This window comes from Fusarium falciforme, chromosome 8 (assembly GCF_026873545.1).
Source record: "Fusarium falciforme chromosome 8, complete sequence".
Lineage (NCBI taxonomy): Eukaryota > Fungi > Ascomycota > Sordariomycetes > Hypocreales > Nectriaceae > Fusarium > Fusarium falciforme.
In genome coordinates, this window is record NC_070551.1 from 1,364,618 (window position 1) to 1,378,603 (window position 13,986).

The window sequence follows — 13,986 nt, forward strand, 5'->3', positions numbered from 1 at the left end:
TAGTGAGTTGGCTGCTCTACCTGTTTTACGACTCGCCTATGCCTCTCATCCTTCACCATCTTTTTCACTGGGTGGTCTCACAAGGCGCTTCCAGCATCTCATGAGAGAACCAACCTCACTTGCCTTATTTGGCATTCCGTCTTTGACCCCATCTGATCCTGATAGGTATGGGACATGCCTCAATCTTCTGGCCTGATGCATCGCGACGTCACCCTCTCAACGGTTCGTTGCTTTTTCCCTGGCCGTTGGAGATCTTGTCGATCCAGCGACACGGGACGGGGCTTGATGCTTGCTCGGTGCTTGACTATCACTTTGTAGATCCCAAGCTCCAAAACCAACATGGATAAAACGTGGCCATAAAGGCTATGCGTAGGCGGCTCATGGCTACCCTGACTGTGTTCGGGTGAATTGTGTCTTGAGCTGAGTAGACTGTGCGAGTTGAGATATTATGCCTCTGTAAGACTCGGGGGGCACGATCCAAGATAAGACATATCGGTCAATAACGTAACCTACTGAATCGAACTGCTTTACTACAACTAAATCTTTCCTCTGACTGACTCTCCCTCGTGCTTCGTCACACACCCATTTCAGCGCGCATCCCCTCATCGGTCAAACAGCTATCCCACCACATCAACGCCTCAGGATACGACCCCGGGGCCATGCCCAATCCAAAGCTCCTCCTGTTCATCATCATCATCATGGTCATCATCCTCCTGCCCCACAGGTTGTCGTCGTCCTTGTTGCCCCGTCCCCAGCGCCACTAGGGCTGGCTGCTCCAGCCAACCCAGCTGCGGGGCATGACGCGCCAGATCTTGACCTCGCCGCTGCGCAGGTCGTCGAGCTTGAAGCTCTCAACCTTGACCTTTTTGCTCTCGCGGCCCTGCTCCCAGGCACGCACCTTCTTCTTGGTGCCGTCCCACTCGGCCACGATGGCAACGTGATCGGGTTTGCCAACCTCGACAGAGTACTTCGCGTGCATGGGACCATGCTTGCCCTGGAAGCGCGCGTTGCGGATGGTGAGAATGTCGCCGGGGCGGATCACATCGTTTTGTTGCGTAGATGCGTTGGCCATGTTGGAGTAGACGAGGGCGCCGTATGCGCGGGTGCCCACAGGGGGAAGGTGGTCCTTGTAGGGCTTCAGGAGTTCTAGCACGAGGCCTTGAGGCGTGCCATCCGCGACGACAGAGTCCTTCTTGGCGGCCACAGCCTCAGAAATGGGACGACCGAATCGTTCATAGAACTCTTCCATCTGGTCTTGTCGAAGAGGGCGAGGCGGGGGTTCTTGACGCTGGTCGAGCTCAACGTCAGACGGGTCGTAGGGATCGTAACGGATGGTCAAAAAGGTCTGTGAGTAGTCTTGGTATAGGATAAAGATCTCGCGAGTGATGGTCGTCTTTTGTCCACCGTTGGTTGAGGTAGACTCCTCGCTTTCAAAGAAGATGTCCTTGCGGCCTTGGAGAACAGGGGGCACCTGGTTGGCCTGCTTCCACCAGCCGCTCTGGATAGCCAGGTCGATGTCGTTAGCGATAAAACCAGACTCCATTGACATTGATGGTCGGTGGAGATCCATGGAACGTCTGACTCCGGCACCTGCTCTTGATACATCCAGGGATGCTCGGCCAGAGACTCGGCCGGAAGGTATAGATGGCGGAGGGGCTCGTCGATCAATAGGAGAAGAAACAGATGGGGATCCAGGAAAGACGGCCTCCTCCTCGATCTTGGGAGTTCGAGGAGCGTAGGCATGTCCACCAGGAGTACCTGAATAATTATAGGGGTCATACTCTTCCTCATGAGGAGGAGGCTGAGGAGGAACTATGTGGGTTGGAGGCGGAGGCGGAGGAGCAGCGCGTGGCACATCGACAGATCGGCGCTTATTCTCCGGGGGCGGCTGTGAAGGGACCGGAGGAGGGACAGCCCTGGGGGCTGCGGCGGTCGGAATAGGAGGTGGTACGTTAGAGGGAGCTTCAGCGACAGGAGACTGAAGGGTGTTATCTTCCAGGCTAGAATCGCGAGCGTGGGCCTTCAAGGCATCCTTGTGAGGGACCGAGGAGGCAATATCTGTATCGTAATCACCCTCATACTCGGTAACCTCTTCGTCTCCTTCCTCACCGGCCTGGGGCGGTCTCGTTGGGGTTGGCGTTTGAGTATCTTGGGTTGACTGTCTTCGAAGCGCTCCTGGGGGAGGTGGAGGAGGAGGTCGGCTCTGCGAGGGGAGAGCTGGTGCAGATCCAGGAATAGGAGGCGGCGGCCGGCTTAGTCGCTTGTTGGCCGTAGAACTAGGAGATGCAGGGCTAAACTCTTCGGGATCGTGGGAAATAGAGGGAGATCGTACGGGTAGAACAGGGGGTTGAACCGGCATCGGCGGCATAGGAGGAGATCGTGCAGTAAGCGCAGGCATTTCCCTCTCGCTCTCTCGGCCGCCTCCAGAAAGCTCATCACCAGACTCGGAGCCTTCAGTTTGAGACTTCAAGTCTGAAGGGGGAGGAGGTGGGGGAGGTCGAGCTATAGAGAAGTCAGATTCGGATCTCATTGAAGAACGAGCTTTTACTTACCGTCAGACGGCACAGGAGGCGGTGCTGGTCGGCCGCCAGGAATAGGGGGTGGTCCTGCGGGATCCCGTGGGGGAACTGAATAGATGTGAGTAAGTTAGGTGCTGGATGAGATATAGTGACACGTACTTGTAGGGGCTGAAGGGGGAGCAGGAGTAGTCTCGCCCTCTTCATCCGTATCGTCTTCCTTCTCCTCCACTCGAGGTGGCAGAGATGGCACGGGTGGTGGTGGTGCTCGAGCGGCTGGTTCGGGCTCCTCCTCAGGGCGAGTCAACTCCTCTGACTTCCTAGGGCCTCCCATTCCTGGGAGGGCCATCATAGTAGGGATGGGCGGAGCAGCATAAGACACAGGCGATGCTTCCTCTACGCCCTCATCGATAGATGTTCGCTCTGGCTTGGGTGCCTTCTTCTTCTTGGGAGGAGGAGCGGGTGCGGGCATGGGCGCACCGAACATGCCGTGGAAACCCATACCACCGCTCATCTTGGCCATCCTCGCCCTCAATTCTTCCTTGCGCTTGACCTCGGGGTCAACGTCCTCTTCTTCTTCCTCCTCTTCCTCCTCGTTATCGCTCTCTTCCTTCTTCGGCGCCTCGGGGGGAGGGCCGGTATGTACGGGCAAAGTAGGCGCCCTCGAGGCACGTCGAGACACACCATCACTATCGTCGCGCTCCGTCAAGTCATCGTTGCCCTCGGTTGTGTCACCGGCTCCAGACATATCCGCCTCATTACCATCATGTATGGGTTCCGCGGGTCCCTTAGACGACCTGCGGCGCGGGGCAGGTGGCATGCGGTTCGGCCGGGGTTCATCTATAGATGTCCTGACACCTGAATCCTCGGTATCTCTGCGCTCAAGAGGAACAGGAGGTTGCTGTGGTGCCTCCTCCGCTTCGCCAAGGGCTTCGGCATGTCCAATACTCTCGCGCTTCTTTTGAGGCTTTTTGGGCTTCTCCTTCTTGGCAGCAGCATCGGCATGTCGCTGTGCCTGTTCCATCTGCTGCTTTTGTAGAAGAGCAATGCGCTCTTTTAGGCTAGTAGGCTTGGGTTGATCCTCATTACCACCCTCCTGGCTCTCAGACGGCACAAGGCCGGCCCTCTCGGCTTGTCCCTGGGTCTCAGCTTCCCTCTCTTTGATTTCAGGATCCTCATCTCGCCGGTAGACCTTTGCAGTCGGAGTTTGCTGCGGGGGAGGCACGTAGGCATGCCTGCTCGGAGGAGGGGCAACGAACGGCTTTCTAACAAAGCCCGACCCCGAGCCGCCGAGGCCGCTGGGCTTGAACGGCGCGATGGGAGGCGCTGCGGGTTTATTAAAGGCCGCAATGCGATCCTTGAACGAGCTGCTTTTTGGCTTCTCCGACACGGGAGGCGGACCGGGCTTGGGCTTTGGAGGAGGAGCTGCGGCAGCTGGAGCAGGAGCTGGAGCGGGGGCTGGAGGCTCAGTAACTTTGGGAGCTGCGGGCGGGGGAGCTGGTGCAGAGACGGGCTCAACGGGCTTTGGTGGTGCAGGCTCCGGGACAGCCGGGGCAGGAGGCTCGGGAGAAGCAGACTTGTGAACGGGCTCGTGAACCTCTTCGATCTCGGGCTCGGGCTCGGGGACGGGTGCTGGAGGCGGCGCTTGTTGCGCAGGTGGCGGTGGGGGAGGAGCAGCGATATCTTCGGCGGGCTGGGCTGGTTCGGGCTCCTTCTTGTGACGAGTACGAGTAGGACGAGGCGGCGCGGTAGGCTCGAACTTTTCGACAAAGTTGCGAGGGAAGATGCCTTCTTGCTTCACGCCATGGTCGTCGAGGTATTCCCCGCCATACCAGTCGTCGTCCTCCTCATCGGTGACAGTGATGATCTGCCCAACACCAAAGTTCAGGTCGTCCTCATGAGGGGACGAGTACTCGTAAAGGGCCTTGACCTTGAACGGTGCAGCCATGTTGATGGTGATCCTTGAGGGAGCTCTCTCGCAGAACGAATACTGCCCGAGGCCGGATCAAAGCTACTCGAGGCGTGTGGCTGTATGGAGCGGAAAGTACGTGGATGCTCGCAGGTCGACAGCTCGCCTGGTTGTGGGGCAGACAGGGGCGTCGTCAGCCCGTCGAATCAGCCAAGGCGGGGGGAGGAATAGCGAGGATGAAGCTATGCTGGAGACGACGCGACGGAGGGGATTGGCGTGTCTCCTATCGTAATGATGAATATTAGGTGTGATGCTTGAGCTCCGAACAAAAAGGTGAGCAAAAAGGGAGATGCGAGTCGCAGCAAGGAGGCGGCGGCGGGCGGTGGTGGTGGTGGTGTTTAGCGGGAAGGCCCAACCTGGGGCGTGCGTTTGTCGACGTCAGCGCTCCAAGCCCGTCACTCGATCCATCCGCGGCTAAATAAAAAAGTGTTAGGCGCGGGCAGAGCAAAACTACGTCGTACTGTCCTGTCCTTGGAGAGGCCGAGGATGATCCCGAAAGGCGGGTGAAGAAAGAGATTATGATGCAGAATAAAAACAATGGAAAGCAAGAGGACACGGATGCAAGTAAGTAGGCAGTGAATCACTTGCTCTTTGTTGTCGGTTCCATGTCAACGTTGGCTGCTTGTCCATCTGTTAATAGCAGTGGCCGAGCAGCCCGAGAGGTACAGCCTGTAGAAACCTGGGGCAAGAAACAATGCCTGGGCTTCTAAAACAAGCCAGGCATAAAGTACCTTTAAGCTCATGTATCAGCCTAATGGTACTTGTCAACTACTGCTTATTTCCCAGTCGTCTCATGTAACGCTCAATTCTGAGCTCGACGCAGCAAGTACCCTTGCTTTAGCAAGGACTGCTCCTCGGGCTGTGCAGCAATGCATCATCCATGATAGCACCACTTCAGATTGATGAGTACCTTAGCAGCCACACACACCTCAAACGCTCGTCCTGCGTTTCGACATGCCCCCAAGTGATTGGTCTGGCCACCTGATTCTAATGTGCAAAAAGAGACGTCTGGAATCTTCTGAAACATGAAGCTTGTTCCAATTAGCATTTACATACATACTGCGTATGCCCTTATCCGGATCTTGTCCAGCCTTCAAGTTGCTTACAAGCCTCTTGTTCCTTGTGGAGTGTGGCTTGATCCCTTAAACGACAGCTTTTTATTGCCATCCATCCATCGTCATTGCGCTTGCCCACCGGCTGTGGCGGCGGGGTACATTTTCCCATCTCACGGTTTTCAACAACTTCATTTCTCTTCGTCCCTGCTTACAAACCTGATTTGAGCTACCATCTTGCACCTGCGCGCCCGTCATGGCATCAACTGCCAAACAGCCAGCCAAGGGCATTCTCAAGAAGCCCAAGGATGCCGCCAAAGAGCCCGACGTCGATCCGAGGGAGGTCGCCCTCCAGCACGCCAGGATCATCCAGCATCGCAAAGACCTTGAGGCTGAGATCCTGGATAGTCTCATCCTTCTCTCCGAGTACCCTCTTGTTCGCGAAGCCCCGCACAACGCTGCAAACCCTGCACCGTCCGACATTGCCGACTTCAAGGCTCACGTGCGCCTGTTCCAACCCTCGGATTATGACGACCTCATCATCGAGCGCAACGTCAACGAGCTGTGCGGATACTCACTTTGCGCGAAGCCCCGGCGACAGGTTGGACCTGGTGGCGATTGGAAGATTCTAGCCAACGGAGACATTGTCAAGCGGAAGGATGTCGAGATGTGGTGCTCACAGAAATGCGCCCGTCGCGCCCTCTACGTCAAGGTCCAGCTGAACGAGACGGCTGCATGGGAGCGCGCGGGTATCCCAGACATTCAGATCGAGTTGCTCGACGAGACACAAACAGACGTTGACCGAGCTGCACAGAAGCTGGGCGACCTTAGGCTGGAGGAGCAGCGACAAACAGCTCGAGATACAGCTGCCTTGGCCCTCGAACGCGGCGAGCGCGAACCTGTCCAACGAGACAAGGTCAAAGTTACACTGAAAGAGAAGGACGTCAAGGCGCCTTCCCCTGTTCCAGACACACCGGAAGTCTACGATGATGACCATTTGGTCGTTGAGGGCTACAAGAGTAAACTTCGTCCAGATAATGAAAAGGAGGACCAAAAGAAATAAATTGGCTTTTGTAGGCGTTTTATCATAATATGGCGTTGGACGGATGGCATATATATATCATAGGATCGACATGACTGCAAATAGACAAGAGATACCCAAGTGATGGAACATTGGGACTCCGGCATGATGCAGCAATCCGCTGGCTCAGTTCCTCGTGGTGCAAACTGGCCTTAGGACAAGGTCACGTTCACAGACGAGAGGGAGGTAACTTGGCGATCAAGCGTCATCCCTGGAGAAATCCAGAGGAATCGGCGACACCTTGGGGGGTTGGAAGATCTTTCTTTGAGACCTATGCACTCACTGTCCTAAGACGCCAAGTAGCAAACCCTGTAAATCCCAGACACCCATAATGTTCCCAAAACCAATTTTTTAGTCGCGGCGAGGAGGGCGGTCGCCATATCGTCGGCCACCGCGCTCGGGGACCTGCTGCTGAGAGACGGGGATGACGTTGACGGGGATGGACTCGAACTGTACGCCTGGTTAGAATCCTGCGGTGTTTTGTTTTTCATCGGGGGTGCACATACGCCAAGGTGCTTGAGGAGATCCTTGGTCTCGCCGTCGACGTCGAGCTGACCGCCGCTCTCGGAGTTCTGGGTGAAGTCCAGAGCGGAGACCTCAGGAACGTACTGATCCTTGCGCTCACGCTCCTCCTCCTGAAGCTTGAAGGAGATACCGCGGACGGGACCACGCTGAATTCGCTTCATCAGGTGGGTGGTGTAGCCGGCAATCTGCAATTCCTCGGGGTCAGTCGCTGTGCGGATCCTGTCGTGTTTCTCGCGGTTCTAACCTTGTTGCGCAGGCGCTTGGAAGCGATGATGGCGATCTCATCGCAGATGCGCTTGTTGGTCTCGAAGTCGAGGGTGAGCTTGGGGTAGTACCGCTCAATGATGACCTTGGCGGACTTCTTGACGGTCTTGGTACGGACGCGACCCATTTTGGCGGTATTGGACTGTTGGACGTTGGGCGATGGGTTGTTAGTGAGTCGCTCGAAGAAATTCCAGCTGTAAATTTGGTGTTGAGGCGTGGTGGGGGAAAGGTGCACGCACTAGCGATTAGGGCTCAGAATTCCGAATCACGTGCTATGGCCGACCAGCCACTTTGTGGGGCTTCACGATTACCTAACCCTGCTTCATGAGGCTTGACTTGGCTTGTAGGCGATGCGAGTGAAGACATTGGCCAATCAAAGCTTCATGGGTGCTCACTTCAAAGATATCTCGTCTTAAGTATGAGCTAGGAATGTTTATCAGGAGAATCCCGAGTCAATTCTTGATTTCAATTCTACTTGTACAGTTGTTTGGTACAGGATTTTTCTTTGCCAAGGAACATAGATGGCATCGATATACAACAGCTCCCTAACCCCTCATCAAATTCATCTATTGCTTCTGGTCAAGACCATAGCTGCTGGAGCTACCCAGAACATCCTTTTCAGACTGAGACGCTGAGTCGTCTTTGAGAAGCTCATCAGCGACACGGCTGGTTCGCCAAGGATCAGCTACAGTTTCCTTCTTGGGAGCACGCTTCTCCCCGGTGTACACCTGCTCTCGTCCCTTGCTCTCCTTCGCCAGAAGTTGGGACTCGGAAGTGGTGTCCCGGAGCTGGAGGACAACCTTTCCGCTTGGGTCGACAGTCGCCGTCACGGGCTCGACGTAGGCCTTGGCACCACCGTATGTAGTGGTGTCAAGATGCTGGATGCCGTCGAGCACCTTCTTGCTTTGACCCCGACGTTGGTTTCTGCCGGTGAACTCGTTGTCGCCAGGAGGAGTGTCGGCGACGAAACCACCCACACCAAGCTTAGCAAGTGATACGTTCCGCCTGGGGTGGATGACTCGGGCGAGGACAGGGGTGTGTCGTCCTTGGGGACCATACACAGGGTGGTTCTCCATGTACGCGTTCGTCCTCAGGTAGCTGATACCAGCAGAGGGATGGCTAGGAGGGGGTCCAGCCTTGCCGTAGGGACTCTCGGCAGCCGCGTTCTCTCCGGTGGATATGAGGGTCTGGAGAATGCCCACTGGGTGGCCCAGGGGAGCAAGATCGAGGAACTTGGAGACAAGCCCATAGAGTGTAGCTCGGTCACTTCGAAGAGAGCGCACAAAGTCGACGAATTGCTCCTTGCTAATGTCCCAAGGGTTGATCTTGGGCGGGGCCGGCTCGCCCTTGTCCAAGGCTTCCTGAGCCTGCTTGGTATTTAGAGACTCGGCAAGCCTCTCCTTCAGCAACCATCGGAAGTGAGCACGCTTGGGTCGTACGCTCTTGTTGAGATATTCGATGAACTCGCCCTCGGTCAACCTGGCCAACCAAGGTCCCTGGAACTTCCATCGCTTGTCATCCGCTCGTCCTTGACGGAAGTCGGTAAAGTCCATATCCTCCTCAAAGACGGACTTGCGCCAGATGTCGGTCCTTGCCGTACCGGTGGTTCGCTCATTTTCCTTGGGAATCGAAAGAGGCACACGGAGCTCCTGGAACTTTTCCAGAGACAAAGTGTAATCGGCGGCAGAGGCGAAGTCGGTAACACTCTCGATAGCGTCAACCTGCTTAACTCGGATGAGGGGTGTCGAGGTGGTCATGGTGGACCTGAGAGGGAACGGTCGCTTGAAGCCCCAATCTCCCTTCTCTCGCGACGAGAGGGGGGAGGTAACTGACTGGTGCTGGGGGTATTGTCGTGTCATGGTGGGAGACTTGTGATCGCTAATGTGCAGGTTGGTCGACTGCGGTTCGGGCAATGGCTTGGGCATGGAGAAGAGCCGAGAGGATCTCAGCAGAGCCCCTCCGGGCGAGACGGTTCGGCCCCCCATTGCGACTCGGAGACCGTTTGGCGAGCTCAATTGGCTTGCCGTTCTGGTATCTTCGTGGTGGTCGGCTGGCGTTGAGCTGAGGCCGACGAAAATTCGCGGGTGTTTGGAAGCTTTGGCGGGATATGCCGGTGATGACCCGGGGTGGTCTCATTGGCTAATTGGACTCGAGCTGGGGGGCTCTTTCCGTGGCGCTGAACCCCACTGAAACCTTTCTCACAACCCTGCAACGTTGATTCATGAAGTAAAAATACAGCAGCTAGAAGTGATTGGGAGGCAAGACAAGCTGGTAGTTTTCTCTTCTCTTAGCTGAAAAATCAAGAGTGAGATGCAAGCGGTCAAGAGGATGGCTTCGACTTCAAACATTTACAAGTCACCGGCTCTGACGTTTGAGCTCGTTGCAAAATGCTCCGTGAGTCTTACTTGGCGATTGACTCACTCTGTTACACAAGGCTAATGAATGATTTTCCAAGATAGACAACTAGGGCGCGGGCTTCGATACTGACACTGCCTCATGGGCCAGTTCAGCTTCCTATGTTCATGCCTGTGGCCACTCAGGCCTCTCTCAAGGGTATCACTCCTGAACAACTCGAGGAGACAGGCTGCCGCCTGTGTTTGAACAACACATACCACCTTGGTTTGAAGCCAGGACAAGAGGTTCTCGATGCTATCGGTGGAGCTCACAAGCTTCAAGGATGGAACTACAACATCCTGACTGACAGTGGAGGGTATGTGTTTGACAGTCACCTATCTGAGTCTAGCTGACCGTCTTCAAGCTTTCAGATGGTCAGTTTGCTCAAGCTTGCGACTATCACTGAGCAGGGTGTCGAGTTTCTGAGCCCTCACGATGGCACACCTATGCTCCTCACCCCCGAGCACTCCATGTCGTTACAAAACAGCATCGGTAGCGACATTATGATGCAGCTTGACGATGTTCTTGTCACAACTTCACCCGACAAGGCTCGCATGAGAGAAGCTATGGAGCGCAGCGTGCGGTGGCTAGATCGCTGTATAGTAGCACACAAGAAGCCCGACACACAGAACCTCTTTTGTATCATCCAGGGTGGTCTAGATCTCGATATGCGACGAGAATGCTGCCGAGAGATGCTGGCTCGCGACACCCCCGGCATAGCCATAGGAGGCCTCAGCGGCGGTGAGGCTAAAGCGGATTACTGCAAGGTCGTAGAGGCTTGCACAGCACTGCTCCCTGACCTCAAGCCGCGGTATGTTATGGGCATTGGTTATCCTGAAGACCTGGTGGTGAGCGTTGCTCTTGGCGCCGACATGTTCGACTGTGTGTGGCCTACGAGGACAGCTCGATTCGGCAACGCCGTCACCAAGCACGGCGTTCTCAACATGCGCAATAAGAAGTACGCTGCCGACTTTGAGCCCGTCGAGGAGGGTTGTGGCTGCATGATCTGCAAGCCGTCCGCTGATGGAGGGATGGGTGTCAGCCGAGCCTTTGTGCACCACAACGCCTCCAAGGAGACTGTGGCTGCTCATCTATTGACAATACACAACGTGTACTACCAACTGAACCTCATGAGGCAGATCCGAGAGGCCGTCATCGAGGACCGCTTCCCAGCTTTCGTGCGACAGTTCTTCGCATGGTTATACCCTGAGAAGACTGAGTATCCGGACTGGGCAGTCGGCGCACTGAAGGGAGTTGGTATAGACTTGACAACGGAATAGAATCAGCACCCAATGAAGGGATGTCTAAACGGGCGCAGGGCGTTGGTGAGAGGAGTCAACATGGTGGGATATCAAAAGTGAATTTCTATATATACGGTTGGTTTCCCTTCATATGCCAACAAGGATGCCCCCCAACAATGGTACGCTTTGTCCAAGTGTTCTCCAACATAAATTCATTAAACCATGCCAGCAGTCATTAGAACCAACACAATTTCCACTCGAAATGTAGAACCAACAGCCTATCCCCACTCGCGTCACACAACGGGCGCTTACAGAGCAACGGCAAGAGCAGCAACGGCGGCAAGGGCAGCGCCGAGGCCGACACGGAGAGAAGACGCAGCGTTGCCGCTGGTCTCGGTGGCAGCAGCAGCGGTGTCGGTGGGCTGGACGGTGACGGTGACAGGGCCGTTCTCGCTGGTGGTGGCGTCGCTGTTGTCGTCGTTGTTGTCATCATCGCTGTTGCTGGTCTGTTCGGGAGAAGACTCGGTGGTGGAGTCGGTCTCGTCGTCGTTGTTGTCGTCGTCAGTTGCGGTGGTCTCGGAGTCCTGAGTGCGAGTGGCAGCAACATCGCAAGCAGTGGTGTAGCGCTTGCAGAAGCTGGCAAAGGTCTCGGCGACTGAGAATAATGAGTTAGTATAAAACCACCAGTGAAGCAGTTGTGAAACATACCAGGGAGGACGGTGTCGGGCTCGCCAGTGCTGGCCCAGCTGGCGCAGGTCTTGGCATAACCGCCCATCTCATCAGTCCAGGTGAGTCTGTCGCCGGAGCCACGACAGCTAAGAAGAGTTAGTGATCAGTAAGCCCTGTCGGTTCCAAGGAAAACTCACCAGTAGCACTCAGCCTGCTCCTTGAAGGGGAGCTCGGTGAAGTCGCGATTGGCACGGGTGCACGAGGCGAAGATGCCAAGCATGTTCTGGCAGGCCAGAGCATATGTCTGCTCAGCAGGACTGGTCACGGTAGCCGACTCATTGTCGTCGTCGCTAACAACGGCCGTGGTTCTGGGGCTGCGAGTAGCGCTGCCACCACTTCCACCACCGCACGAGGCACCGAGAGCGCAAGCCTTGTAGAGAGTGCCGTAGGCTGAAGAGGGCTCATGTTAGCATCCATATCATGCAGACTTGACGCTGGGGCGCATAGAACTCACCCTCATATTGATCGCTGGCAGTGGGAAGCTCCTCCTCGAGGTAGTTGGAGCAGACGGAGTAGAGAGGAGCGGCGGGAGTGCTTCCATCGCAGCAAGCGCATCCAAGGAGCTCAGTAGGGTCGGCGTTGGCAGCGGCCTCAACACCACCTAGAGACGACACACAGTCCTCAAACAGGTTGACGGCCTGAGAGCAAGTCTGGTAACCAGGGTCTCCGGGGTTGACGGCCGCGACATTGAGAATGCCAGGGGCGATGGCGGGAGCGATGGTGATCTGGGCAGCGACGCCGCTGGTGAGGATGGAGAGGACTGCGCCCTTCATTTTGGAACTGGCTCACTGAGACTTGGACTTGGTTCGAACGGTATTGAAGAGAGGGATGAGAGACACCAGCCGCTTATAGCTCTTGAGCGGAAAAGAAACCAAACCGATTCCCCAGAAAAGCAATCTCCGGGGGGCGAGGAGGGCAAGGCCGCGGGCATTTATTCACGGCGCAGAGCCAGAGCAATTTGCGCTCTGCCTGCAGAGAAAGGGTCGGCTCATCGGTCATTGAGCAATCAGCAATCAACGAGGCAGGTCCTCGTCACGCTAGAGAGCTTGCGGCCGGGGGTGTGCTGAGCTAGCTCCGGGCCAAGCAGCCCACGAGGCAGAGTGTCTGGGCCCCAGGGCCAGCCAATAGACGTATCAGCTACCGTGCGGCTGAGTCGATATTAGGCGCATCTGGCTGGGTCTGTCTTGGGGCGATTTGAGAGGACCTGGTGGTAACGTCGAGGACTTGTTAGACAGAGTTGCAACCAAAGATGGAGGTGACCGGGGTACCGACGCCATGGACAAACCAGGGGTGGAGGAAGACACCACAGTTTAAGCCACTCGGACGCCTTGAAGGGACGTGGTCTAACCCACTTGATCAAAAAGGCTTGCAAGGGGTCCTTCTTGGAGGTTGTTCAGGCGAGGGGCTAGGCCAAGGAAGCCAAGAGACCATGGATCAAATGAGGTCGACCTGGATGGTGATCCCAGGCTCAATGCCGTTTTCCGCAGAGGGCTGGGCAGACGTCGAAAGTGCAGTCTTGGCAGTTGCAGGATGAGCGGTGCCACGAGTTCTTCTGACAAAGGGACTCGAACCTCAGTTGAGTGTCTCTGGCGTATTCCATGCGTTATTGTTGGGCGTTTGGCCACGCCTCTGCCGTTTGGCTGCATCTGCACATTTCCGCACGCTTTCCTTTTTCCACGGGCGTTTACCTGCCTCTGTTCGGCATGAGGAAACAAGCCTTGGCGCCTCTATCTGCCTATCAAGTCAGGTCCGTTCCAAATGACTCCAATTATTTACAGAAATCCCACAAATCCGAGCTGGCATGATGGCCCACCTCCCCTTGTCCTCCCGAGATGTTGGACAGGATCGACAAATTCTGATGTATTAATTATATTTGTTTGATAATTCAAACACAGTATTGATTGTAGCTACATCTGCTACCCAGAATCTACTTTGCTCGAGCATTCATCAAGGCGGGAATATAATTACTTGGACAAGCCCTTTGCGTATGTTGCCCTACGCAAATCACTCACAGAAAGCCAAATTCAATTCAAATTCAGCCTTGCCAAGGGTCATGGAACCTTATTTGCCCCGCTTGGCAGACACACCGCATCTCATTCCCTATTCCGATGGTCACCTTCCAATACTATGGACGTTTGTAGACATGAGGGACATACCATGTGACGCCCTCTACTGGTTCTCAAGACACACGCAGCCTTGATGAGACACGAATTCT

The 13,986-nt window shown here is 55.6% G+C and overlaps 6 protein-coding genes across 6 annotated transcripts; 2 read left to right on the forward strand and 4 right to left on the reverse strand.

Annotated features, from left to right (window-relative positions):
* Positions 1–760: 760 nt before the first annotated feature.
* Positions 761–4,464, reverse strand: NCS54_01025800 (SH3 domain-containing protein; the record flags this gene model as incomplete). Its single annotated transcript, XM_053155573.1, has 3 exons — positions 761–2,502; positions 2,553–2,627; positions 2,679–4,464. The coding sequence occupies 3 exons, from the start codon at positions 4,462–4,464 to the stop codon at positions 761–763; spliced, it is 3,603 nt and encodes a 1,200-aa protein (XP_053011548.1).
* Positions 4,465–5,793: 1,329 nt separating this feature from the next.
* On the forward strand, positions 5,794–6,600 carry NCS54_01025900 (RNA polymerase II subunit B1 CTD phosphatase RPAP2-like protein; the record flags this gene model as incomplete). The annotated part of the gene is made up of 1 exon (XM_053155574.1): positions 5,794–6,600. One exon carries the CDS (start codon positions 5,794–5,796, stop codon positions 6,598–6,600), a length of 807 nt encoding a protein of 268 aa, XP_053011549.1.
* Positions 6,601–6,969: 369 nt separating this feature from the next.
* Positions 6,970–7,534, reverse strand: NCS54_01026000 (Hypothetical protein; the record flags this gene model as incomplete). The annotated part of the gene is made up of 3 exons (XM_053155575.1): positions 6,970–7,068; positions 7,125–7,328; positions 7,388–7,534. 3 exons carry the CDS (start codon positions 7,532–7,534, stop codon positions 6,970–6,972), a joined length of 450 nt encoding a protein of 149 aa, XP_053011550.1.
* Positions 7,535–7,973: 439 nt separating this feature from the next.
* On the reverse strand, positions 7,974–9,392 carry NCS54_01026100 (Hypothetical protein; the record flags this gene model as incomplete). The annotated part of the gene is made up of 1 exon (XM_053155576.1): positions 7,974–9,392. One exon carries the CDS (start codon positions 9,390–9,392, stop codon positions 7,974–7,976), a length of 1,419 nt encoding a protein of 472 aa, XP_053011551.1.
* Positions 9,393–9,717: 325 nt separating this feature from the next.
* NCS54_01026200 (Queuine tRNA-ribosyltransferase catalytic subunit 1) lies at positions 9,718–11,081 on the forward strand (the record flags this gene model as incomplete). Its single annotated transcript, XM_053155577.1, has 3 exons — positions 9,718–9,801; positions 9,867–10,117; positions 10,166–11,081. The coding sequence occupies 3 exons, from the start codon at positions 9,718–9,720 to the stop codon at positions 11,079–11,081; spliced, it is 1,251 nt and encodes a 416-aa protein (XP_053011552.1).
* Positions 11,082–11,350: 269 nt separating this feature from the next.
* NCS54_01026300 (Hypothetical protein) lies at positions 11,351–12,544 on the reverse strand (the record flags this gene model as incomplete). Its single annotated transcript, XM_053155578.1, has 4 exons — positions 11,351–11,697; positions 11,751–11,857; positions 11,909–12,161; positions 12,226–12,544. 4 exons carry the CDS (start codon positions 12,542–12,544, stop codon positions 11,351–11,353), a joined length of 1,026 nt encoding a protein of 341 aa, XP_053011553.1.
* Positions 12,545–13,986: the final 1,442 nt, after the last annotated feature.